At 42.1% G+C, this 25,071-nt stretch overlaps 2 protein-coding genes across 3 annotated transcripts in view; one reads left to right on the top strand and one right to left on the bottom strand.

The window, feature by feature from the left end:
* The first annotated feature begins 4,037 nt into the window (after positions 1 to 4,037).
* On the top strand, positions 4,038 to 13,357 carry nkx1-2b (NK1 homeobox 2b). The gene is made up of 4 exons (XM_085380408.1): positions 4,038 to 4,378; positions 4,489 to 4,801; positions 6,330 to 6,552; positions 12,239 to 13,357. Exons 2-4 carry the CDS (start codon positions 4,502 to 4,504, stop codon positions 12,976 to 12,978), a joined length of 1,263 nt encoding a protein of 420 aa, XP_085236534.1. The 5' UTR covers positions 4,038 to 4,378; positions 4,489 to 4,501; the 3' UTR covers positions 12,979 to 13,357.
* A 3,861-nt stretch (positions 13,358 to 17,218) lies between these two features.
* Positions 17,219 to 25,071, bottom strand: part of uvssa (UV-stimulated scaffold protein A) — a 38,481-nt gene continuing 30,628 nt past the window's right edge. The window contains exons 10-15 of one of the 2 annotated variants that reach the window (XM_085415007.1): positions 24,560 to 24,767; positions 24,207 to 24,338; positions 23,866 to 24,049; positions 23,663 to 23,774; positions 18,289 to 18,466; positions 17,219 to 17,704 (exon numbers count right to left, since the gene is read on the bottom strand). In XM_085415007.1, coding sequence (XP_085271133.1) covers positions 17,611 to 17,704; positions 18,289 to 18,466; positions 23,663 to 23,774; positions 23,866 to 24,049; positions 24,207 to 24,338; positions 24,560 to 24,767 — 908 coding nt within the window. In that variant the 3' untranslated portion in view covers positions 17,219 to 17,610. The remainder of the gene's footprint in view (positions 17,705 to 18,288; positions 18,467 to 23,662; positions 23,775 to 23,865; positions 24,050 to 24,206; positions 24,339 to 24,559; positions 24,768 to 25,071) is intronic. The other variant, XM_085415014.1, reaches the window with a different exon arrangement.

Below are 25,071 nucleotides of genomic sequence, written 5' to 3'. Positions count from 1 at the left end.
CTTTGGCTAAACTAACTGCTTGAGAACACACAGAGAGAGAGAGAGAGAGAGAGATCACTGAGCTGTGACTTCCACCAATAAAAACTCATCTGGCTCCACAGCTTCACTCCAGCCGTGGGGTTTCCACAGGGATCACTAAAATGACCTTCAGTCAGGTGGGGAAGCAAAGGTGAAGTCTCCCTTCTGTCAATCTGAATCTGCCCGTCAGTCCATTCATCCATACTTTGAAACAATTTAATTTAAAACAAAAGTTTCCAAAATTCAGAAATGACAACATGACAAACCTACAGAATAATGAGCAATATAATACGAATAAGAGTCGCTGACTTCAGTCTTTGTTACGCTTGTTCAGCATGAATATGTCACAAATAATGCTGAATTTCACAACTGAGGCAGTTTGAAAAAATAACATCCACTGTGTTATTTTCCATCCGTCATGACTTTTTTAGATTTTTGATAGAATAAGCCAGCCAGAGGAGTCAGAGTTTACACTGTGAGCACAGCAAACATCCAAACCTGCCCATAAGGCCTCCGGACGAAAATAAAGATCACTAGAAGAGTGCTTTTACTGTGAAGGGACAAATACAATTAAACCTCTAACAGTTGATTCCTGCAGGTTTATAGATAGTTTTATACCATCAGGGATAAGAAGATTCCCCAAGAGTTTCACTGCAAACATGCATGATTATAGGCAAATATATGTTTGTTTGCTTGGATTTCTTTGTTCTGTTTTGTTTTTTGATTGTCTGTTTATTTAAAAGCTAAACATATCTTTCTTTCTGCTAAAAACTCCCAGTTTGAAGTCTCAGACCAAAGCCAAGACAACCAGGTAGATATGATCACGGTTGTTTTCTCGGTTTCCTTAATATACTAGGACTCTGTCATCACTCTTTTCACTCTCTTCTCTTTTTTCTACACACACACACACACACACACACACATATATATATATATATATATATATATATATATATATATATATACATATTTCGTGTTATAACTTTATTTTACCAATTACAATATTGCCTTTGTAGATTGTTGCTACACTGATTCAATCCTGTCATTAGAAAAGAGTGGTGGAATTGAAATAAATTAAATATAAATTGATAAAGGTGAGAAAATAGGGTAAGAGACAGGCAGAGAGACACAGAGGGAGACAGCGAGTTTAATGATTCCAGATGAGCTGAGTGGTCTGCCTGACAACTGAAATGAACAGGAATCAATAGTGAGAGCGTCTGTCTGCAGCAGATAAGACACACACTCACAATGTTGACTATTAAAGACGACAGCTTGAGATATTACACTATTAGTTATGCTATTTTTAATCAGCTATCATATTTAATTAATTCTTCAGGTCAGATTCTATCTGAGTGTCTAACTGCGAGGTGTGTATGGTGCGAGGGTTCTGCCTCTGTGTGTGAGTGGAGGATGGGGGGCTTTTACCCCTGTAATGGGGAAGAGGAGGAGGGCTAATCTAAAACACAGAACCTTGAAAAGACACAAAATAAAAAAAATGGGAGGAATAGAGGAAGCGAAGAGATGGATAGGAGAAGTATAGCGGCAGAAATAAAGAGAAGATGGGGAAAAAATTCACTGAAGCTATATCTATAACACTAATAAATAAAGCTGTACTGCTCAAGGTTTTGAAATCCAGTGGATTTGGACAGGTGTCCGGTTTGTTGATAGTAGCAGTCCTTATTCTTACATTGTTGAAACCTGTTTTAAAGTATTACTGTTTTCTGTCAGGCCCTTCAAACTTTGAGAGGCCTCATTTAGATAGTGATAATGTAAACTCACAAGTGTGACTACACGGCGTATAGCAGCTCTGATCACTGGCACTAACGTACACAATTATTCTGACTGATATTACGATCAGCAATAATCAAATTAGTGCAGCAAATCTCAGATCCAGTCTGGAGGCTCTACGCTGAAAGACCAGCTCCATGAACATTATGTTTATGCAGAGCCAAAGCCAGTGGACACAGTGGAAGGAGGGAGAGATGAAAGTTGTGGGTGTGATGAAAGCCTCCGTGTCACACCACACCTTGCTCTGACCAGCCACCGGCATGAGATCAGGCAGCTCAAGCTGCTAATTATAGTAATTATGATTCATTACCGGCTGAGATTAATTTAATAAAGAGGAGGCTGAGCAGAGCTCATTAACCTTCATTAGAATAATTATAGACACAAGACACACACATGCTCACATACACGTGCGTGCTGACTGTTAATCGGGAAGGGGAGTTCTCCCATAGCATCTGTTGGCCCACACTGTGGAAAGTGGGACTACCACTGCATGTGTGTGTGTTTTCTGTTCGTTCTGTCATAGTGAGAAGCAAATTAGCATCATAGCAATAATAAACAGAAAGGACACATATTTTGCAAATTGTGCAAATACTACTATACACAACTCCAGTTGATATGGTTATTCTTTTTTGCTGTTTCTCGGGCTTCTTCCTCTCTGAATATAATGGAGCTGCACTACAAATTGCATTAAAGAGATATTAGGGTCAAAGGCCAGAACGCTAGGCACACAGCTCATTACACTCACTGATGTGTGGAACCGGGGTTGGACTGCTCTTAAAACTCATTCTTTTAAGACTTTAGCGGTTAATATTCTTCTAATTTGACATATATGCACCTGAGGTCACATGCAGTGAGGCTGTTTGGCTGGATTTCAAATGCAGAATAAATAATAATAATAATAATAATACTGTTCCATATTCACTTGGCTGCATCGCTTCCTCTCTGTAGCACTGTGCAGTGCAGTGGTGCTGCTTTATGCAAATATTTTCCAAGGTAAATAAGCTGCAGTGATGTTTAATATAGTTAATATATTGACCATTTTAAAATAAAGCTATAAAGCCTCAGGGTGGAAGCAGGAAGTAGATCAAATGGGTTCAGCTCTCTGATTGGTTAATCATGTCCCATTGTTTCAGTCATTATTTTACTCAACTTTTAATTTCTTCCTCCCAAGGATCATTGAGCAAGGCAATTACATGGAGCTGACCTTGTGTATTAGGACCGGGGAGGAGGACAGGAAAGATGTCCCGTCACCTCGCTTTCTTCCTTCTTTTTTAAAATATTTTCCACAACAATATTTTTTTTAAAGTGTGGCGTTAGAGCTTCCATCACCATTGCCCTCTCCTCTGTGGCTGAAAATGAGAGTCAACGGAATATTAAGTCCCTAGTATTAGAATAAACACGTCGTGTGTTAAATCAAAATCCAATTCTGTGGTCTATTATTTTCTGGCATAGTAATGACTGCCAAGGATTAGGAATCAATATTTCACTGCAGCGGGGACATTACCGGCTTTATTCAGGCCGTAATTGAGTTTTGAGAGAGGCCCTGCCCTGGAATCTGCATTAAAGATAAGCGCCCCCTTTCATGTGGATGCACGAGTAAAGTGCGAGCGAGGCGGCGTATTACACATTAGCTATAAATTAGAGCACACGGCTGTTAACCTCCGAACGCTAATGTAACTCGCTGGTTAAGGCTAATTCTAGAACTAATAACTGAGCACTGTGACTGTGTTCCAACTATCTGTACACCTGCTACACCTTTACGTCACCTGTTGGCGAACAAAGCAACATTTCACGAAGCGTCGACCTAAACAATTTAGCGTCGTGAGATCCGCGAGGCGACACCGCGCGCTGTGAAGTGGGGACAGCCAGCGCTCTTCCCGCTCTGTCTCTATTTCTCCGCGTGCTCTGATAGCGAATTGGCCCGGGCCACACAGCACCACCCGCGCGCTTGCAGCCTCGAGATAATAGCCTATTAGTGCAAGTGGGATTAATTTGTAGCCAATTACAACCCGTAGAGTTGAATAAGAATGCATAAATAAGGAGGGAGATGGCGACACACAGGCCTACACACACACACGGGGACAAATGTATGGTAGAGGCTCCTCGAGTGGCCTGCTAAAAGCCAAAAACGGAGACAAGAACTGAGAGAGAGAGGGGGGAGAGAGAGGGTTCTTCACTTAACTAATGGGGGAGAGAGAGCAAGCGAGGGGGGAGCAGGCTAGTTTTAACTATTAGAGAGATAGATCAGTCTGTCCCGCCTTCAACTCCTGTCAGGCTTCCAGAGCGCGCAAGGCTGGAGGTCGGAACATCGCGCGCTGTTTATGTGTGCGTGCCAGTACGGGATAACGGCACGGTACGAGACGGACAGACAAAAGATCGCCGGAGACGCTGAGTTGCAGCGGCCGATGTAGAGGATGAAGGCCGGAGAGAACAAGTTTAAAGTTTGACGGAAGCGAGAGTCCAGCTAAAGCTCGTATTCTGCCCAGACTGTCCGGATGCCAATGGAAAACTTTACCTGGGTGAACACACCGCTTGAGACAGAATGCTGACGGGACACATGAACCGGCCTGTGGTGTGAACTTGTTATTTGACATGAGTATCATCCAAGCTCTTTAAAACGACTTGGTGTTGATTTGTTTCTTTAAATTTTCATCTCTAACGGATTGTTATTATATGGGAAAGGGAGAGTAAAGTGATGAACCGGGACAGAGCGGATGGGGTCCAGACCGTGATAAGCCGGGAGAGAGCTGCGGCGGGGCCAGTGACGGACGCCGTGCCACCCGTCATGAGTCGGGACAGAGCGCTACCGGCGCCCAGCGGCGGGGACGGCGTCCAAACTGTGGTGAGCCCGGACAGCGGTGACTTGTTAGACGGAGCCGCCGCAGGGGAGAAGCGGCTCTTCTCCAGCGCGACCGCCGGCGGCAGAGATGCTCAGGCCACGGAGAACCACTCGGAAGCTCCACCGACGAATCCGGTGTTGGCCCCGCCACAGCAGGTAGGCTAATACGGGCACGAGCAAACTTTGTGAAGCGCTACCGGAGCGGTGCGTGACGGTAGCAGCAGACAGTAACGGCAGACTCTCAGGTAGCCTATATAGACCAGCGGACAGGACACAACCGGGACACTGCAGCATAAATAAAGAAGCATCGAGGCAGACAGATATTACATTACAGGAAAGAAGGATGGCACGAAAAGTAGCTGGGCGAGCAGAAAAGTAAGAATTCTTAGCACAGGGAGCAGCCGAAGCACCGAAAACGGAAGACGGTTTTTAAAATAAAATTATTTGGTTACTTGGTCCTGTTGTGTAACTGCTATGATTCTTTGTTTTTAAAATGTGGCCCGTGTTGTCAGGTTATGGGTCATATTATGGAGATGAGGCCTTTAATAAAATGCAGCTGGAAAGTGTGATCGGAAAGAGACAAAATAAAAAGTTCTAAATTAAAAGCATTCAAATTCGCTCCCGTAAAGGACACCGACTTTTATTTTGTTATAATTATTATTGCTCTAATTAAAGCTATTAGATTTTTTTCGTTCGTTTCTGAACGAAATTAATTGAATTCAAAATAATTCAAAGTAGGCCTGTTTGTAAAGACGGGCGTTTCTCTATATTTTTTCCATAGACGCGAATTTGTTTATTCTTAAATAAAACATGATTGTGTTTATTCGCAGCTCTGATTGTGGCATTTTTCGATTAGACTATTCTTATCACCAGTTGTTAATACGCCCCTGGGTCTTTCTCCAGAGGCTCCCTGGGATTATTTAAAGAGAGAATATTAATGTAGGATTATTCATGTCGACATGCTCAAGACTGGCCTCATTAATAAATGGATGATCCTAATCAGGATGTAATGCAGGGAGGGGGGGAAACAGAGTCACTGCACCACCTTTTATCTGTCTTTTACACTTGGCTACCTTTTTGGCTCCACATAAATTATGATATAAAAAGTCTGAACATTTCTACATCACACTGTAAACCTTATGCCCACATGCAGGTTCAAACAATCTGGTAAAGCAGTATTTTACCTTAAGTGTAAGCCTTCCCCTGAACTCACATATTTTCCAACCAATTACGTGTGGAAATGTAAAACTGAAGTTTTAGAAATCTATAGACTGCACTACTTAAAATGGGATTGATTCGTTTTTCTTCTGATAGCCTATTGACCGCTACACAGCCTGCGCAGGAAATGCAGCTGATCTGTGTTCATGTTTGCTTTATGAACACACTTTACCGTCTGTTTTATTGGATGTGATGTGTGCTACCAACACCTAACACTGGGATTTGTCTTTGACTTTAACACTGCTTACTACTAATAGTAATAATAGTAATAATAAAAATAATAATATTTAAAGTGATCATTATTAATATTACAATTAAATATATAGCAGTTAAAATGCGTGGCAAAACGTAATTTTGGGGGGACAAGAAAAAAAAGCAAGTTCAAATAAATTCAGCTATACGGGATAAAAGGCGATGATGTCTTGTTTTTTAACTAAATAAATCATTCCCATTTGTTACTCTCCAGGGCCCCATCGGGCACCGGACAACTTCTTTCTCCGTGCTGGACATCCTGGACCCCAACAAGTTCACGAGCAACCGGCGACACCAGCTGCAACAACAGCACGTGAGCCACCGCGGCGAGCTCGAGCAGAGCGTGTACGGAGCGGAGAACCGGCGAGGAGGAGCCGGGGAGCGCGAGCCCAGCCTCGAGGCCAGCAAGGGCTACGGTGCAGACGAATACCAGAGCAGTAAGTCTCCGTGGACTTCAAACCAAGTCCATTATCGAATCATTTATTTTTAATTTCCTTTAATTTCCCGCCATTGCGTCAGTAACGTCTTTTCCTTCGGGCAGCTGAATTCAGTCGAACTGCTCCTGTTACGGTTCAAAGTCCCGTTTCCTTAGAAACCACTCTGAATGATTCTGCAACATCCTTTAACGTTTTCAGAAATTTGACCTGTTTTTTATATGATTAAAATAGGTGTGCGCGCGAGCGTGTGTGCTCGCGCGTTTGTAGTTAGTAATTAGGTTGTTTATTTTCTGTGTCATTCAAATCATATTTATTCTTACCGGTGAATTAACTGATTTATTCATGGATAGTTAAACATACCAACATTAGCCTGAGTGAAACCTAACCAATGTAACCGTTTTACCCCAAATCGAATATAGAGCTTTTCCATTTCTACTTTAATATAGCCCGTTTACGCTATTTATCAATAATACATGTGTTGTGAACACCGCTAGGCTTTTCCGACGGAAGAAAAATGATCCGGAAGAAGGCCTTTCTAATTGTGATCATATTTTAAGGGCACTGCATTGTTGTGTGTGGTTTCACTGTGACCTAAGGATTCTGGTTTTAATTACCCACCAGTTGTTGTTGGGCTTTTGCTTCGTCCGTAAATATTTTCTCACTAAACCCTGATGTCACACAGAAATCTGTGTTCCAGGCCACTTATTCGGTGAAATCTTGTGATGATGTAAGAGATGAGAAAACTACCGAGTACGGACCATTAAAACATGGAAGAATGGGGAGAACGAGCTCTCTGGTTTTAAGTTTAAAACAGCATCTGTTTTTATCTAGAATTAAAAGGAGCAAAAAAGTTAATTGGCTGCAGTTCCTGTGTGTGATCGGTATTATTGGACAGGTGTGCACTAAGTTCATGGACCCCACGTAAACGCAGTAGCTCCAATCAGCTCCGTCTCCTCGATTTCATATTATTATAATATTGGACGTTTTCCTCCTTTTGTCCTCTTTTCTTTGTTTTTTCCGTCACATTTTTATTTTCCTTATTTATTTATTTATTTATTTATTTATTTATTTATTTATTTATTTATTTTTAAATCTCTCATTTGTTTTAATTAAATTTTCCGTACATTTTACAGATTTCAAATCAACAAAATTCTGACTTTATTTTTCAGAAGCAGACACAGGCATATACCCTACATCATAAATAATTATAACTTCGTGATATAGTCGAGCTGGGTTAAAAACAAAAGCTCAAAACAAAAGAAAAAGAAAGAAAACAGTAAAAACATCACAGGAACGCATGCACTGCTGTTGTAGTTTGTATACTATTATTCTGTTTTATTATACTGACTGCCAAAAAGTATCCCAGCACAGTGAAACTAGCGAAATACATATCACGTACAGACTATAATAAATATAGTGGTAACATAAGGCTTTATTTTTAACGACTGTAAAATCAGGCCTTTTTAAAAATAAAAATTTAAATTAGAATCAGTATATGATTAAATGGCTGGCATGTTTTTGCAAAAACAAACCAAATTATTATTAATTTCTGTTTGTTATAAAATGGACAAGAAACCATCTCACCAAGCATCATGGTTCCTTTATTCTTAATTATTTTTATTAATATAATAATAATATTATTATTATTATTACATATGAGAAAAATGAAAAAGTGGACATTTTATGAGTAAATTACATGTAAAACATAATCTTATTGAGCTATCTTTTCTGCACACCTGTAAACATGCTTGTTTTTTAAATTTCTCTCAGGTTCTTCTGTCTACATCATCACAGCTAAACTAACCCTTCTGTGTTAGCTTTCATACATATTTTGTCTCTGATTTAATCTGTAAAACTACACAGTCTTACTCCAGATGATCTAACACATGCTCAGTCATTTTTCAGTGGAAATCATGCAGGTGGATTTGTCACTGGTTAATAAATGCTTTTATTTTCTCACTTTTTTTTTGGGGGGGGGGGGGGCGGTTATAACAATATGTCTTACATTATACATTTTTAAAAATATATAATTTAGTATTATTCAAGGTGCAGTTTACTTTTTCTTGCCATTTAAAACTGTTGATGTTGTCGAGATTAAGGACAAAAGGAACAGCATAATTGGGACATAAATATTCAAACCAATAACGTGAAAAAAGCACACACAGTATCTCTCTAACATTAGCAATAAGAGCATTTGCAGGGATGTAAGCACATGTGTGCTGTACATGTTGAGGTGGACTGTGCTCGGTGTTTTCATGACATGTACGTGCACAATGCACAAACTGTATGAAAGCTTAGCGTGAACGTCCAGATCGTTTTTGTCCCTAACGTATAATTGCAGAAAGAGTTACAGTTTCATTAAAGACTAAAGCACCATGTGCTCCTCTGAAGGGCTGACGTAAAAGCAGTCGATTTGCAGCTAAAATATTTAATTGGACATTTAAGAGGTCCAACAATGTCTATTGATGTTTTTCTGCTGATCTGTGGTACCTTAAAATCCACCATATTCCAATGCTCCATTGTTATTTTAGCACACTATTAGTATTCAAACACAATTTCTTTTGCCTGATAATCATCTAGTATATTTTACAGTGCACAGTAATGTACAGTGATCAGTTTATGGTCATTTCATACCTTTTCGTTTCGTCTGAAGATACTGTTTTCAGAACCTTCTTGATCTAATTGCCTTCTTATTTCTGTTGATTTTATCGTTTTATTCCCAAATATTGCCCTCACTCATTTAGCCACAAATGAAGTAAGACACCACAGACTTATGATGCAGTAATCGTGTGATGAGTAAACTCCAGAAAGTGGAGCACATAGCAAAAAATGATGATGGATACCGGATGACACAGTGATTAATACTAATGGAGAGTTGGCAGCTCAGTATCAGCAGCTCATTCTTGCCCTCTGGCTCTTTAGCACTTTACTCAGGTTAGGCTCATGGCTGCTCTGTCTTTGGAAACTTGACGTGTTTATTCATTCAAGATATTTTTAAATTCAACTGCAAGTTTCTGAAGGAAGCGTACAGTGGCCATAATTGGGACCGCAGTTCAACACTCACTGATTATGCTGGGAAGAGACTGTTTTTCCATATAGCAGATAATTAAGATAATTACAATCCTCAGCTACATTTTTAGATTAATTGGCCTACCGTGGCAACGGTAATTATGAGGAGATAGGGGTAAATAGATGGGCCAGTAAACTTAGTACTTAGAAGACCACTGTTTGCTTTATGGCCAGCATTGTTTCTTCTAGCTCTAACCATTTCATAATCCATACCACCAATTTATTACTGCAACCAAGAAGCTGAACCTTAAAGTATTTATTTGAAGCCAAACCTTCTTTGCAGTGAAGAAATAAAAATGTTTCTGATTGTAACTGATGAAATAAGACTTCAGTTTGATATTACAGAAAAGATCAATTAAAAAGCTCTAGTCATTTTATGAAGTCTCCATATTGTGAGCTAACTTGTTCATATGCATATTTATATTTCAACTTTGTTTTATTAATTTCAACAATGACATACAAAGTTAGCAACAGCTAAGTCCATCTTGATTTCAGAACAGTGGTATGTCCATTATACCCTCCAACCCCCCAACCCAAATTCTCCCCCTACCAGGTCTACAATAGACAAAACACTGCAGAAAACCAGTTTCTGCCCACACACACACACACACACACACACACACACACACACACACACACACACACACACACACACACAAAAAAAACCAAAAAATCAATTTAGAAAAAAAAACAAAAAAAAAACCAACACCTCAGGACCCATACACATAACAAGCATAACCCCCAAAAAACAACAACAACCACAACTCCCCCCCCCTCCCCCCGCCCCGTAACCAAACAGACAAACAAAAACAAACAAAACAAAAACCGAGAAAACAAATAACAGAGAAAGGACCAAGCAAAACAAAAGGAAAAACAAATAGATAAGGTATAAATAAGATTTTAAAAAAAAACAAAAAAAACATTATAATGTAGCTTTGCTCAGTTCACTGCAGACTCAGGAAGTAAAGTAATAGTGTCGACCAGCAAGAGAAATGATTTCCAGATTTTATTAAATTCCCTAATAGAACCTTTTAGAGAGAATCTAAGTTTTTCCAGCTTTAAGTTAAAGAGTACATCTCTCACCCAGTGGTCATGAGTTGGGGGGTGGGGAAGCTTCCACTTCAACAGAATAAGCCTCCGGGCCAGTAAAGTGGTAAAGGCTAGGGCCTGTTTGAGGGGACCAGATAAGTTCAAGTCAGGAGGAATGCCAAAAATTGCAGAGAGTGGGTTAGGAAGGACAGTCTGGCCATATGCTTGGCTAAGTGTGTCGAATATATTCCTCCAAAATGCACTCAGTTTCGAACATGACCAAAACATGTGGACATGGTTGGCAGGCGATAGTCCACATCTGCTACAGGCATCACTGATGGTTGGATAGATTTTAGATAATTTTGCGTTTGTATAGTGTACTTTATAGACCACCTTACACTGAATCAAAGCATGACGAGCACAAATTGAAGACGAGTGAATCAATTTCAAAGCACGATCCCACTGCTGTTCTGGCAGGGTTGTCTGAAGCTCTTCCTCCCATCTCAGCTTAATATGAGAAATGGATTTGGGGACCAAAGCATCTAGTATTTTATACAAGGCTGATATCAGTCTGTTTTGATGAGGGTTCGTCTGCAGGATGATATCCAGATTTGTTTCTGGAGGCCGATTGGGAAAGTGAGGGAACTGCGTTTTTACAAAATTTCTAGCCTGAAGATAGCGAAAAAAGTTGGAGTTAGGCAGGTCGTATTTGGACGATAGGTCAGCAAAAGATAGAAAGGTGTCCTGACTATACAAGTCCTTAACAGTCCTAAGTCCGTTATCTTTCCAACTACTAAAGGCCGCATCAGTGTTTGAAGGTGCAAAATTAAAATTTTTTGATAAAGGTGTTAGCAAAGACGGTCCAAGTAGCCCGAAGTATTTTCTGAACTGTCGCCAAATAGTTACTGTTTCCTTAGCTATTAGATTATCCCCAACAAGGGTTGGAGAAAAAGGGAGTGGTGAGCTGAGTATTGATGATAATGAGTAACAGCTAGATGCAGTTTCCATTTGTACCCAGGCTGTTACAGGGGGGTCGTTATGAACCCATTGTAAAAGTTTTTGTATGTTAGCTGCCCAATAGTAGTGTCTAAAATTGGGCAAACCAAGACCACCATCACTTTTAGAGGACTGAAGAATAGACTTGCAAATTCTAGCTTGTTTCCCTCCCCATATGAAATGTAACAGAATCTTTTCTAACTTGTCAAAAAATGCCTTGGTACGAAAAATTCATATGCATATTTGTCAGATGCTAATAATTTGAATTACACAATATTTTGGTATCTTTGTTTCTGTAGCTGTGACATTTGGTACCAAATCTAGTTTAACTGGCTTAACTTGCTAGTGCAGGACCTTGGTTAAACCATGGGTTTTATTTAGCCTGCCTAAATATCTTAAGGTATTGGTAGTGATCCAGGTAGTGAACTACTTACGTAAGCCTAAACATGAGCTTGGTATGCCTTAATCTGAATAAACCACTTCATTAAGCTACTGTGGGCTGTAGAGACAAACCACCTGTACAACCATATAGGATGGAGAATCTGTTGGATGTTACATGTGGCTGAACTCTTTGTTGTGTGCGTTCTTCTAGAGGAGGGCTTTATATACAGAAGTCCGGATGAGGAAGACTTCCACAGATCTGGGACCCCGGACTCAGAGGCTGCAGACGGGCCCTACAGCAGTGAGGAGAGCAGCTCGGCTCTTCCCAGTAATGGAGACAGAGAACTAGGCCAGCACAGCCACCAGGATCCCAGCAGAGACACAAAGACCCCTAACGGAGGCCCCACAAGCCAGATCACCAGTCCCCAAACCAATGGGGGCCAAGGGGCCAAGCCCAAGAGGAAACGCTCTGGCTCAGACTCCAAGTCGGGGAAGCCCCGCAGAGCCCGGACTGCCTTCACCTACGAGCAACTGGTGGCGCTGGAGAACAAGTTCAAGTCCACACGCTACCTGTCAGTGTGTGAGCGCCTCAACCTGGCCCTGTCCCTCTCCCTCACTGAGACCCAAGTTAAGATCTGGTTCCAGAACCGGCGAACCAAATGGAAGAAGCAGAACCCTGGAGCCGACACCTCGGCCCCCACGGGAGGAGCAGGAGGCACGGGAGGCACAGGGGGAGGAGCGGGAGGAGGCTTGGGAAGCCTCAGCCCTCTGAGCCAATCCCCTCCAGTCAGTGGGCATCTGGCCATGCACACAGGCTATGCCGGCCACCATCACCCCCCTGCTGGGAGCCTTGTCCAGCTGCCTTTCCTCACCGCCAGCCACGTCCTGTCTCCCTTCATGCTGGGGACACAGAGTTATGCTGCACCTGCGTTCTACAGCACACACCTGTAGATACACACAAACACACACAGAAGCCCTGACTGAAATGTCCCAGTATGAACTGCAGCACAGCGTTCAGCTCCTCCCCCTTTTTTACCGTTTAAAGGCTTTAATTTTATTTTGATAGAATGTTAATATCTTGCAGAACTGTACATAAATCTATGTTCTAGCTCTGAATGCTGTTTTAAACACTGTAATAGACAAATAGTTGATCTCATTGTTTTCTTTTCTAAAGTCTGTAAAAATATTGAATGTTTATTTAAGACTTGAGAATGGCTTGATCTATTGTCAGTACCATGTAACTCCAGCTGTGATCGTTTTCATTTCTTTTATTTATTGAGGTGGTTAACAGTTTCCATAAAATCCTTGGATGTACTGAGTCCTCAGCTCAACATGGTATTGTCCTTTGATATTAAAATGATGACAATTAAACAGAAAAGTATCCCAGTAATGTTTTTTTTAATAACAGTGAGCTGAAGTGTTGGGTGCTGCAGTGCCTCAGAGGTAAGTAACTTCCATGCAGGGTTTGGGTGTGAAGCTAATCCTGGGCCTGTTGGTTGGTTTGGATATCTGTGAGGTTTCCTGTTTGTCAAAAACAAACCAATAAAAAAATCCAAATGGGAACTGGAAAATATTTATGCGAGGAAGGGGTTTGCATACAATACAAATCTCAAAAACGATAAAGATAATTACAGTGAAATGACTTTTCTGTCATAGAAATATGAGACGTGACGAATATAACGTCGATTACAATCTTTCGTTAATGTTTTGACAGACAGCACAATAGGCCAATGACAATAAGAATAGCACTGAGCCGAGCCAATCATGTGCCTGGAAAACAGACTGAGCCGCGTGATACGGATAAGTTGAAGTAGTGCGCACGGACCGCAGCGGGAGCCGCACAGCACGTGCAAAGTCCACTAAGAGTGCGCGAGATTTTCTTTTAATAAAAGGAAATTTGAAAATTGAACATTTTAACGAAAACTGGAGCGACAGTGTCACAATGTCACCATTTTTGTTTGTCTCAAAAGACCAGAAAACTGTTGAAAAGAAGCGAGAGTGCAGTGAGAGTTTGCAGTTTTTGCTTCTTTGTCGGACTTTAAATACTGTGCTTGAAGCATGTGCCCAAAGAGCCAGTAACAGGAGCATCTGGAGCAAATCCCTGCTGAACAGAGTGTCGAGCGGCCTTTCTTTAAACATTTCATTATTCCAGATGATTTAGTTTCAGTTCAGCTGAGTGTATGTCCGTTTGTTTATGTTCTCCTTTATTTACATTTGAGCGCCTTTAATTTATAACAATTTTTTTTTTTGAAATTTTATCTTGTAATGATGTCTACAATATTTATCCGGAAGTGACAAAAATGTTTTATTTGTCTGTTTTTGTAATACTTGAAGCTTTTGATTGGTCAGGATTAAATAGAGCTGTATCATGTTCCACAGGACATTTATGGTCTGACACAAAATGAAAAACATTTAATCAAAATGAATCTTTTATCTTCAGTTAAAAAAATAACAATAAAAATAAATAAATCCAACTTATTTTAGCTCACGAGCCTCAGGAGTGAAAGTCTTCACAGGACTCTGCAGTGTTGGCAAATCGAAGAACATATTTAAGAGGAAACGGCATCAAATCTAGTTGGTTTATCAGTCATCGTTAAGTGTAAGCATCTCTCTGAGTGGGATTCTTTTGTTTCGTGTTATTATCAGAGAAAAGCGCCAGTGTTAGTCTCTGTTGCTTAAAAGGGGAAAGTGCTGTGACAACCAGCCTGCTTTCAAAGTGTTTGTGCTGCTGTTAAATATGAAGAACATGATTCACACACTGCGTATAAAACACGGATCTATAGCCACCCTTACTGTAGGCATGTGTACATTTTTTTCCTCAAATGGCTATTTGCAAAATAGTTTTAGGCATTTCTGCATTGGATGTATTTTTCAGCCCTCCGATCAAAATAGGAACAACAGATGAAGTAGAGTCTGCAGCATGATGTCAAGACATCGACAGGACGCTGACAGTCAACACAGAAGGAGGTCAAATGCTCCAGAAAGACACGCCTCCCGGATATTAATGATAGAAAGCTTCTTAAAAAAAAGCAGCGGCCACCCTTCAGTAGTAGCATTTTTTCATTTAACAAAAAGTGATATAGAGTAGTATTTTTTTAGTTTCACATGAACTTTGCATATTCATGCAGCGTCTGTCAGCTAGCATGCCTCCATCACTTTCTGCAGTCACTCCACTGCAAGAGGCCACACGTGTTTCAAAGGTGCGTTGATATAATCCCTGAATAATTTGTGCAGCGTGTCCGGGTGCAGTGCATATCACTTTGACTCCCACAACATCCCATCCTGAACTTAAATTGCTTCATATAGAATACCAAGTTAGAAGACGGTACTCTGTGCACTCATCCAGTAGCTTAACAATCTACAGCCAATCATATGAAACTGCTTAGAGCAACTGAAGTTCTAGTTTGGTTAATAGTTTAACTTGAAAAAGCTGTGTTGAGGTTTGGGTTCAGATCTCAGCACAGCTTAAACAAAAGTGTTGATACACATTTGGCAGCACAATTAATGCTTGAAGCTATATTATCACAGTTTTTCCCCACAAACTGGTATAAATGAAACAAGCCCAAAACAGATAAATTAGTGTGTGTGGGCGTCGTGTGGGAGTGACTGACTTTTAGAGCTACAGCTCCTTGTTTCAGCACACCTGTCAATCACGGCAGCCACACCCCTGATTTAAGCTTTCCAACTGTCACGAAGGAGGAACCCGCTGTTATGCAGCAGGCTGTAAACATGTTCCGTAGTTTTTGCTGTAAACTGGACGTTTTAACATGACGGTCATTGAGGACTCACAAATTTTTTTTAACCAGGATCAAGTGGCCACTAGAGGAGCTGCAGGTTTTAGCATTTCTTATTAATAATGGTAATAATAATAATAATAATAATAATAATAATAATAATAACCAGCAATAAAATGATAGCTGATGTTTGGACAGGTGTGGATCCCAGAATCATTAGATTTGTTATGTCATCATTGCAAAAGTACCGACTGAATAACACGTTCCATGTGCCTGTTAGACAGCACAAAGGAACAACCATGTTCTGCATAGACAAAATTGCCGCCTTTATGGATAATATAGAAGTCCAAGGGATTTAATGACGCTGAAACAGTCCGGAGTGAGGTGGTAGGACAGGCTAAGGAAGTCTGTGTGAGTGTTTCAGGAACGGCATGTCTGCTGGGGAGGAGTGCTGGTGGATCCTCGTGGCATCAGATCAAGGCAGCAGCAAGCAGTGAAGCCTGGAGAGGCAGAGCAAATCATGGATGAGATGAGGCTTTAAGGTGTCCCATGGGAGGCCAGGACCAACCCTACAAAATCCACAATCAGAAGTCAGCGGAGTACAAGTTCCAACCATTCATCCATCCTCTCCTGCTTATCCAGTACAGGTTTAATGGGGGCTGCAGCTTATCCCAGCTGTCATAGGGCCAGAGGCAAACACAGAACACTCACACTCACAGCCTATTAAACTGACCCCATGTAAGTCTTTGGACTGTGGGAGGAAGCCAGAGAGAACCCATGCAGACATGGGGTTCTCCACACAGACACGCTGACGATGTGACCCCAGAACCTTCTGTGACACAACAGTGCCAACAACGTTGCCCCTACCAGGCATCATTAGTTGTGCTATGAGAAATGTAGGATCTTGTGTTACTGAAGCTAAATTATTTAGTTTCAACCATTTGTGAAAAAACATTCTCTGTAAGACGTGTAATTTGATGGAAATGCATAACTGAGCTGTGAGCTCTTCATTAAGTGCAGAGAATCACAGATCACAGAGAAAAGATGCAAATCATTTTTCTTAAGCTGCAGGATGTCTGCTGTTCTCGTGATGTCACTGCAATGTAAACCAAATATCACCTGTCTTTTCAATATAGTGTTGCAAATATATATTTATTTACTCCCCTTAGTTGCCACTTATTCCTAAAATAGCTTCACAGGAGAACTTTCCCACAGTCAGTGTTGTTGTGTTCAATGAATCTCGTTTGAAAGGACAGAAAAAAGGCAAAAATGTAACAAGATGCAGGTTTACAATTTTATTCTCACTAAAACACATTTGAAACCTGTCAGTCGCACAAAACACCGACGTAATAAGAAAGCGTAAAAGTCAGCTGATCACTAGCTTTAGCTTCAGCTGCCACAGAAGTGATATCATATGAAACAACTTTCATGTCCTGTATCGAGCATCAGCTTTGAGGTAGAACACACAGAATCCTTTATCATCATATTTCCCAGCAATTATTGAAACACTTCTTCTTTCATTACAAAGAAACAACAACTCTGGACCCTTAACATTTCACCTTTATTGTACAAAACTGTGGATCAGGTTTGGCGATTCAGTCTTCCAGCTTCCGCCTCCTTCACTGTTCCTACAGAGTCCGCCTCATAAGCTCAACTACAAATACAAAAAGTTCCAATTTGAAATGTGACAATGCATTCTTTAGCTCCTTGTTTCCCTGAATCTCTACAAGAGGTGGAGACATAAAAGAGACATATAAATAACAAACGATAAACGCAGGAGCGGTCGGGGGCTGAAAGGTTACTGAGAGCAACGCTCCACCCGTCTGACTTCAGTTAAAGGCACACGAGCTTAGTTGAGAGCATAGTTGAACTGGTTGGAGAACTTGTCGTGTTTCCTCTTGTCGGCCTTATTCATCACCTGAGCCACTCGTCTCAGGGAACTCCTGAAGGGAGGGAGAACAGAGCAGGGAGGAAATGAGAAGGATTGATGGGAAAAATCCAAAGAAACAACAACTTTAAGCCCAGGAGCTAAAACCCATTCTGCTCATCTCTAGCTCCATATTTCTACTCTTAGACTGTGATACTTGCCTCCACAGTTTAAAAAATAATGAATCATTGGTTATTTTATGGACTTGGTCTAGGCCTTGGACTAAGAGCACTTTGAGAATCAACTCGATGGTGCAAAAATAGAATTTCATTTCCATCACAGTGTCATCTGTGGATTTGTTTTGTAGATTTGGTGAAAGAAAACAAATGATGTGTTTCTTGTGATATGATGCTAGTAAGTGCCTAAAATACACTGATTAATTGGGTCTTAGCTAGCCTACCCATAGATGACAGTTTAGCAGTGAGGTGCCTTTTTGAGGCCTGTGTTCAGTGGCTTAACTTTATTTAACTCGATGTACGCCACACTGTTTTGTCTATGACAAAGTTTCCATCTTTTAGTTAGTTGGTTGTTTCCAGTTTCACCAAGCACTTAGCTCCTACACTCAGAGAATCATCTAGAAGCTGAAGTTAGCATCCGTACTTGTTAAAGACTTTCTTCTCTAGTCTGCAGCGGGACGTGTTGCTGCTCTGCTTCAGGTCGCTGAGGTGGGGGTATTTCTTCTTCTTTCCTTTCCCTTTTTTACCGCCCAGCCGCTCAGAACCCAGGTCCTCTCCTGTTGCTGCCTCAATGTCTCGCATCAACTCTGCATCTCGCCAATCTGCAACAGAGAGACCAATGTTACTCTGCTCCTGGAGGACGTTTAGGATTCTCCCGCTCTTCATCGCACCTCATTCAGAGAGATGAAGAGGCGTGGCACTTTTGTCTATATAATCCAGCAGTGCGGTGCAAAGATCTGCCAGGTGGAACAGAGAGAGCTGCCGCAACAGTGGGACAAGATCAGAGGTCCTGAGAAAACTATGAAAACTTTTTTCATTTCAGCTGAGATTTGTTCTGTGCAGCAACACCTGTGGCTTTGACAGCAGTGGGCGTCCTGTAGCAGCACGGCCACGGGATTAAAAGAAATACCCGTTCACCATCGGACCACTTCACGTCAGCCTGGACTGACGTCCTGCCCCAGGATCCCTGCCAGGATTTACAAACAGGACTTTATGTTGTTTAATCCAATATGGCCATTAGGAAAATGTTCTCTGAGATCATAGACCAAGGCAGCTGAGGGGAATTTTCTCAGACTTCTACACACTATTAATGATTTAAAAGAATCCAGGTTTCACTTATTGTCCAGCTTTTCTATACAGCCTATGGACTAAGGTTAAGACTGGGACTGAAGCCTCAAACTGGACTAAAACAAACAAACATTTAAAAATGAGGATATTAAACTTCTCTCTGCACACGTACTTTGTGTGTTTCAGCCACAAAGGCCTGGTGCGTGTGAGGTTACTCCCTGTATGAGCTGCTATGAAAGCCTAAAACTTGAACAAAAACCAATTTGACTGAGAAGTGTAATGAAGTAATTAGAAGTGATAATGTAAATGAGCTCACAGCGGCGGGCCTTACAGAGCACGGGTCGTAAACCGTGTGTCCTGCGGCTCATTCGGATGCAATTTTGGTGTTAATGAAAACTGTAACGTCATAATTCTGGCTGATAAAGTAAAAGCAGCAGTAATGCAGAGCAATGACGATCTAAACGAAGAGACGTTTCTAGTTAATGATGTACTGCGAAGGAATTCCAGATAAACCTGCGGTAATGCAAAGTAATTACACCGTGATTGTGATGGGCCTGAAGCCACACACTCCGTCAAAACACTGACCCCAGCTCAGAGCGAGCGTGTATGCAGGGTTATTAATCAGCTGCTCTGACCCGGGTCTGACTGGACCTTCAACTATCCCTCATCACACTCTCACACACGCTGGAGCAGTAATTGAAAAGCAGCTGGTGTATTTAGGGGACTCATTACTGCTATAAGAGGAGCAGCTGCATTTACATTCATGCGTGTTCAGAGTGTGTGTCACTTTGTTGTTGAAAGTTTCAGAGAAAATAAAAAGAGAAGAGATGAAAGAAGAATCGAAAGAAAAGCACGAGAGGAGAAAAAAGACAAGCAAGCGCGAATAACAGTGGGAATTTAATCAGTGTTGCAGCAGGGCTCTTTTCTCCGTCAACACCTCTTAGTCTGTCCAGCTGGGGTCTCTGTGTGTGTGTGTGTGTGTGTGTGTGTGTGTGTGTGTGTGTGTGTGTGTGTGTGTGTGTGTGTGTGCGCGCGCGCGCCTGGGGTCTTTGGTTGGTTCAAATGTAACTCGGTTACGCATCACTTAACACAAGGAGCCTGCATATATGTGACAGAGTAGCACAGCATCCATTTCCCTCCTCCTGTCAATCACCTGAATGGACTTCTTATTTTTTGGTAAGATTGTGTGTGTGTGTGTGTGTGTGTGTGTGTGTGTGTGTGTGTGTGTGTGTGTGTGTGTGTGTGTGTGTGTGTGTGGGTCTGAGTCAGACGCATAACGCAACATACAATTCTTATTATAAGACAAGAGCAGAGCTAAAAAAAAAAAAAGAGTAACACAGTCATGAGAAAAAGGACATTTGCACAGACCTCTGTGTCTCTGTGCAGGTAAAAATCAAAGCACACCCCATTGGTCAGTAAATTGTAGAACCACCTTCAGCAGCATTACCTTGAAATGTCTGTCTTCTGTGTGACTTTACCTGCCTCTGTTCTGAGCTCTGCGCCAACAGAACTTGTGCCCCGCCCACAGTTCTCTATGTTATCCAGGTGATGTTGTAAGAGAGAAGCCTGCACCTTGAATGTGAGAAACTAAAAAACATTTGAGGTCAAGGAAGGAAGCTGGGAGAGGTGCAGCTTCCCACACCGTTTCCATGGCAACGATGACTGTTGTTTTGTTTGTCCCATGAATGCTGGAAGATCTGGATTTTGGCAGATGTATTCTACTTTTTCTTGTGTCCCTTTTTATTCATTCGTTTATTTTTAAAGGGTCACCACTCCTGAGTGCGCCTCTGCAGGCTCCCGCCTTACACCTCAGACATTATTTAACTTTCTAGTTGGGGTGGCTGTAGCTCAGGCGGTACAGCAGGCCATCTACTGATCGGAAGGTTAGTGGTTCGATTCCTGGCTCCTCCAGTTTATCCTTAGGCAATATACTAACCCCAAGTTGCGCTTCGATGGATGAATGTTCGTGAGGAAGCACTGAAAACGTAGAAGAAAAGTGACTGAGTGAATGTGTTGTATAGAGTGCTTTGAGTACTCTGGGAGAGAAGAAAAGCACAATATCTATAGTATATATATATATATATATATATATATATATAGTATATATATAGTCAGACTTCCTCCTTATTTCTTGCCTAGAGGTGCAGGCTCCTCTAAAGACACATCGCCACCTCCGCTTCACCTGGAGAGAAACATGTTTCCTTAGATTGAAAAACGGGGGCAGGGCAGTATGCAGATCGTAGTAGAGATCGCACAAGGCTGTTGTTTCCGAACGAGTCCGACTTGCTAATAAGAACAAAATAGGCTGGCACGCACTTTTCATAAACGTTGCGTGGGAACCAACTTTCTGCGCAGAATAAGAATGATTCCATACAAACATTAGTGAATGAAGCTCGTCTTGTGCGGCTGTCTTCTGGTGACCCTTCCAAACCCTGGCTGTTAGTTCCTCTACTGTCATAAACTCGAACATCTGACATTCTGAGTCGTGCAGAGACTAAGATGTAACTGGCTTTTGTTGTTTTGTTTCTCTGAGCATGGGAGCAGCATATTCACCCATGGCAGGGCGAATATGCTGGGATGTGTCCTCCTGGAAAGATGGCGACTGTCTTGACTGTTTGCACTTGTGAATAATCTTAATAAACTTCATATCATCTGGTAATGACTTCGTAACCTCTCTAATACTGATGGGCAGCAACAGCTGCTGATGTCTTTCGCCCTGGATGCTCCACTAATTCTGCTTTTTTCCACATGCTGATGAACAGTTAATCAAGTGCACTTGATTAAGAGCATCGGGTTGCTACTAAACTCCTATGGAAGCAGTAAAGTAGTACTTACTTCAAAGGGCTGCACAGAGTCCTATGAAAACATTTGTGGCTAGATAGTAGCAGTAAATTTCACTAACAGTTGTAAATAGAACTGAGTCACCATAGCAACAGATGCCTGCAGTATTCACCAGAAGACTGAAAAATAATCTTCACTATGATTTACAGGCTGTAGCTTATAGGAATCTGTGTTCAGTTTAGCTTTTAATCCGGAAACTTGACAGCAAATGGATTCAATTAAAACACGAATATTTATAATCTTTGATTTCCTCCATTTCCTAATTGCCTTTTGTGTTGTGGGTGTGTCTGTCTATAGTTTTCAATTTCTAGTTCACACCCTAAATAATAATATGGATAATAAATTGCTTCTACTTTCTGATAAGTTAGACATCGTTTCTTTAGGCCGGCTGTGTGCTTCCTCACCACCTGCTGCTTCTCATCTGTCAGTCACCGGCTTCATCAAACTCCATTAAGAAATCCTTCGCTGCCCTACTGACTTCAGTATAAGGAAGCCGACCAGGAAGACTGACGCTAATCTCGACCGGGTTCACATCAGCCAGCTCACCCTGTTGTACTTTGTTGACTTGTGGTCATCTGGAAGCAATTAAGCAGGAAGGTTCAGCTATTGCTTTGTGGACACTGCAGGATTAATATAGCTGTAAAACAAAGGCACTGCTGCTACATGACTGACAGTAACTCAAAGAAGACTTCCATGATGACAGTGCTCTTGGACGGCAAATGACACTAACAGCTAAAGTACTTCTTATCCTCTAAAAGCATTCAGAGAGGATCCAGACTGCTGACAGATTGTACTGATGGAATTTTATGGTTACATCAAGTGAAGCTTTTGATTTTTATTCTCTGGCTGACAGAACTTTTTGGTAACACAACTGTACTGTTACAAATACACTTACAGTCAGAGTCTGATATTAGCTTCCTTGGAGCGGTCTACAGGGGTGGTTACTACGGGCAACCCTTGGCATGGATATAAGGCAATAATTCAGCAAAAACAATTATGTTTGAGCGTAGCTGCTACTGTAGGAAGTGTGTGTGTTACTGGCTGTTTAGGCTCACTGTATGTGCCTGTTTGAAGAGGTAAAAGCAGCTGAGGCCAACAGTTCATCAAGTTATTCAGGCCAGCGCCCCCCTACTGTGAAGCTGATGTGTGTGTATGTGCGTCTAAGACTCTTGGATCGATACTGTAGTTGGTAACAAAAGATGCTATTTCACAACTCACTGGACTGCAAGCTACAGCTACACACACACACACACACACACACACACACACACACACACACACACAGAGCAGCTGGTTAAGACACTGCAGGCAGCTGCTGGACATCCTGCAGACTGGAGACGCAGCCACATGACCTGAGCCGTCCCTCACATACACTCATTTCTAATTCTGTCGCTCTTGGTTACTCTCAAAGAAAAGCTGAGCATTTTTAACTCTTCCACCTCCAACTCCAGGTCCTGTCTTTGTGGCAGTGCCACAGCCTGCATACATCATAGAGCTCTCACTGCCACCTCGGTCACACATCACCCTTGACACCTGCCTCCGTCTCATTCGTGCATGTTTCTCATTTCTACAGACTTTCCATCCTCTCTACTCCAGAACATGCCTCCCCCTCAAGGCTTGACTCCCTACACTCACTTCGAGCATCTCCATAGCCTCTGTCACCCTGTCCACAACCACAGGCTCAGAGGTCAGCCCTGATGTAATCCCAGATCCACCCAGAACCGCTCGCATATTTCTCTGCCACTCCTGACTTCCTCCTCCTTCCTCTAGAGTCACAAAGACTCTGTGTGCCCTTCCCTTACAAACCTTTGATGCTATTGTTAAAAGTTATCCCTCTGATGACATTTCTTCTGTGTGATTCAAATGTGTTTGTATTTTTCACTTCTCACCAGGCTGCTGCTCTCTCTTCCTCCTTTCTTCCTGCTCCTCCCTCTCTCGGTCCTCCTGCCGGCAGGGTCGACCCTCCTGGTCTCGTGGAACGATGGGGCCATGGAAAGGACACTGAGGAGACACAGGCCTCGCTCAGTTTGGTGAGCCAGAGGGAGACCAACAGCTTCTCACTTTATGACAGACTCCAAGTTTATCCTGTTACCTTGAAGCGGTCCTGCCGCTGACAGAGCTTGCCATCACCCAGTGGAGCTCTGCAGAAATGGCTGACAGGAACGAAGCTCCCAGGGAAGGAGATGTATCTGCTCCTGCTCTCTGCCAGCAGCTCTTCATTCTCCACCTCCTCCTCCACCTCTGCTGGAACCCAGAACTGGTGCTGAGAGGCTGACCTGCAGCGGAAAGAATGTGACACATGTTAAATGAATGTTAAAGAAGAGTAAACGCTCTGTAGCTTTAATATCACATTAAAATGATCCTTTTTACTTTATCATCTGTGACACAACACACAGATCAGTAAACTAGGGACGGTGCTTGTCTGGTGCATACTTAATGATCCTGCCAGCGCTGGGCTGCTCCTGACCCCAGTAGAACAGGTCCAAACCAAATGGAACCACTGGAGCGTTGACACTGGTCTGCTTTGAACTGGACTGAGATGAACTGGGCTCCGAGGAGCTGCTGCTAAATGGAACACGTTTGGAGAACCATTAAAAACCTTTCCAAGTTCCTCAGACTTCACACTGTTCTAGTCTCTCCTTTATATTTACAACAGTTGGCGTCACTGAGACATAACACGGCAGTGTTACTATATGACTATAATGTAGTGAGAAGAGGAGGGGGTGGGAGATGGTTGCTGGGGGTTTACAGAAAGCAGACCTGCAGAGGCAGCGGTCAGACTTCACCTGGATTCTATGGGCGGCGGCATCTTCTCTCTAAGGAGGTGCAGTGTGGCGACAACAGAGGTTGGATCCTGAACCTCTTCTGCAAGCTGCTTCAGCCGCCTCATTGAAGAATAAGAGGAGGAAGAAAGAGGAGGAGCTGCAGGTTTTTTAGTGGAAGGTTTCTTTTCTGCGACTGATCCTGTTGAGGTGGAAGGAGAGGGATCCAAACCTGCAGAGAGAGGCGGATATCAATGTGTAAGGACCGGTTCGTCTGACATCTGGGTTTATTTTCGCTCCAGCTCCCAAGAACTAATAGTGAAAACACGCTGCTCACTCTTCCTTCCTCTGATTAAAATGGCCAACATCAGTGGTGATCGCTAACATCACCTGCTCATTAATGTCACCTGAGAACATGGCCACTGAAACTTTAGCATGCTTTCTGTGCTCTCTCCAAGCTGCTGAACTCTTGAGCCGCTCCCTCTTACATGTTTGGCTTCTTAGGAGCCAGACTTGAATTTTTGAAAGTGGTATTG

This window comes from Rhamphochromis longiceps, linkage group LG2, assembly GCF_057381845.1.
Source record: "Rhamphochromis longiceps isolate RC_006_pf linkage group LG2, R_longiceps_female_GT1.1, whole genome shotgun sequence".
Lineage (NCBI taxonomy): Eukaryota > Metazoa > Chordata > Actinopteri > Cichliformes > Cichlidae > Rhamphochromis > Rhamphochromis longiceps.
This window is presented reverse-complemented; position numbering and strand designations above follow the sequence as displayed.

Coding starts and splice junctions, on each gene's coding strand:
- nkx1-2b (XM_085380408.1), top strand. CDS start 4,502: ATGAACCGGGACAGAGCGGATGGGGTCCAGACCGTGATAAGCCGGGAG. Junction 4,802..6,329: donor TGTTGGCCCCGCCACAGCAG/GTAGGCTAATAC, acceptor GTTACTCTCCAG/GGCCCCATCGGGCACCGGAC. Junction 6,553..12,238: donor TGCAGACGAATACCAGAGCA/GTAAGTCTCCGT, acceptor GCGTTCTTCTAG/AGGAGGGCTTTATATACAGA.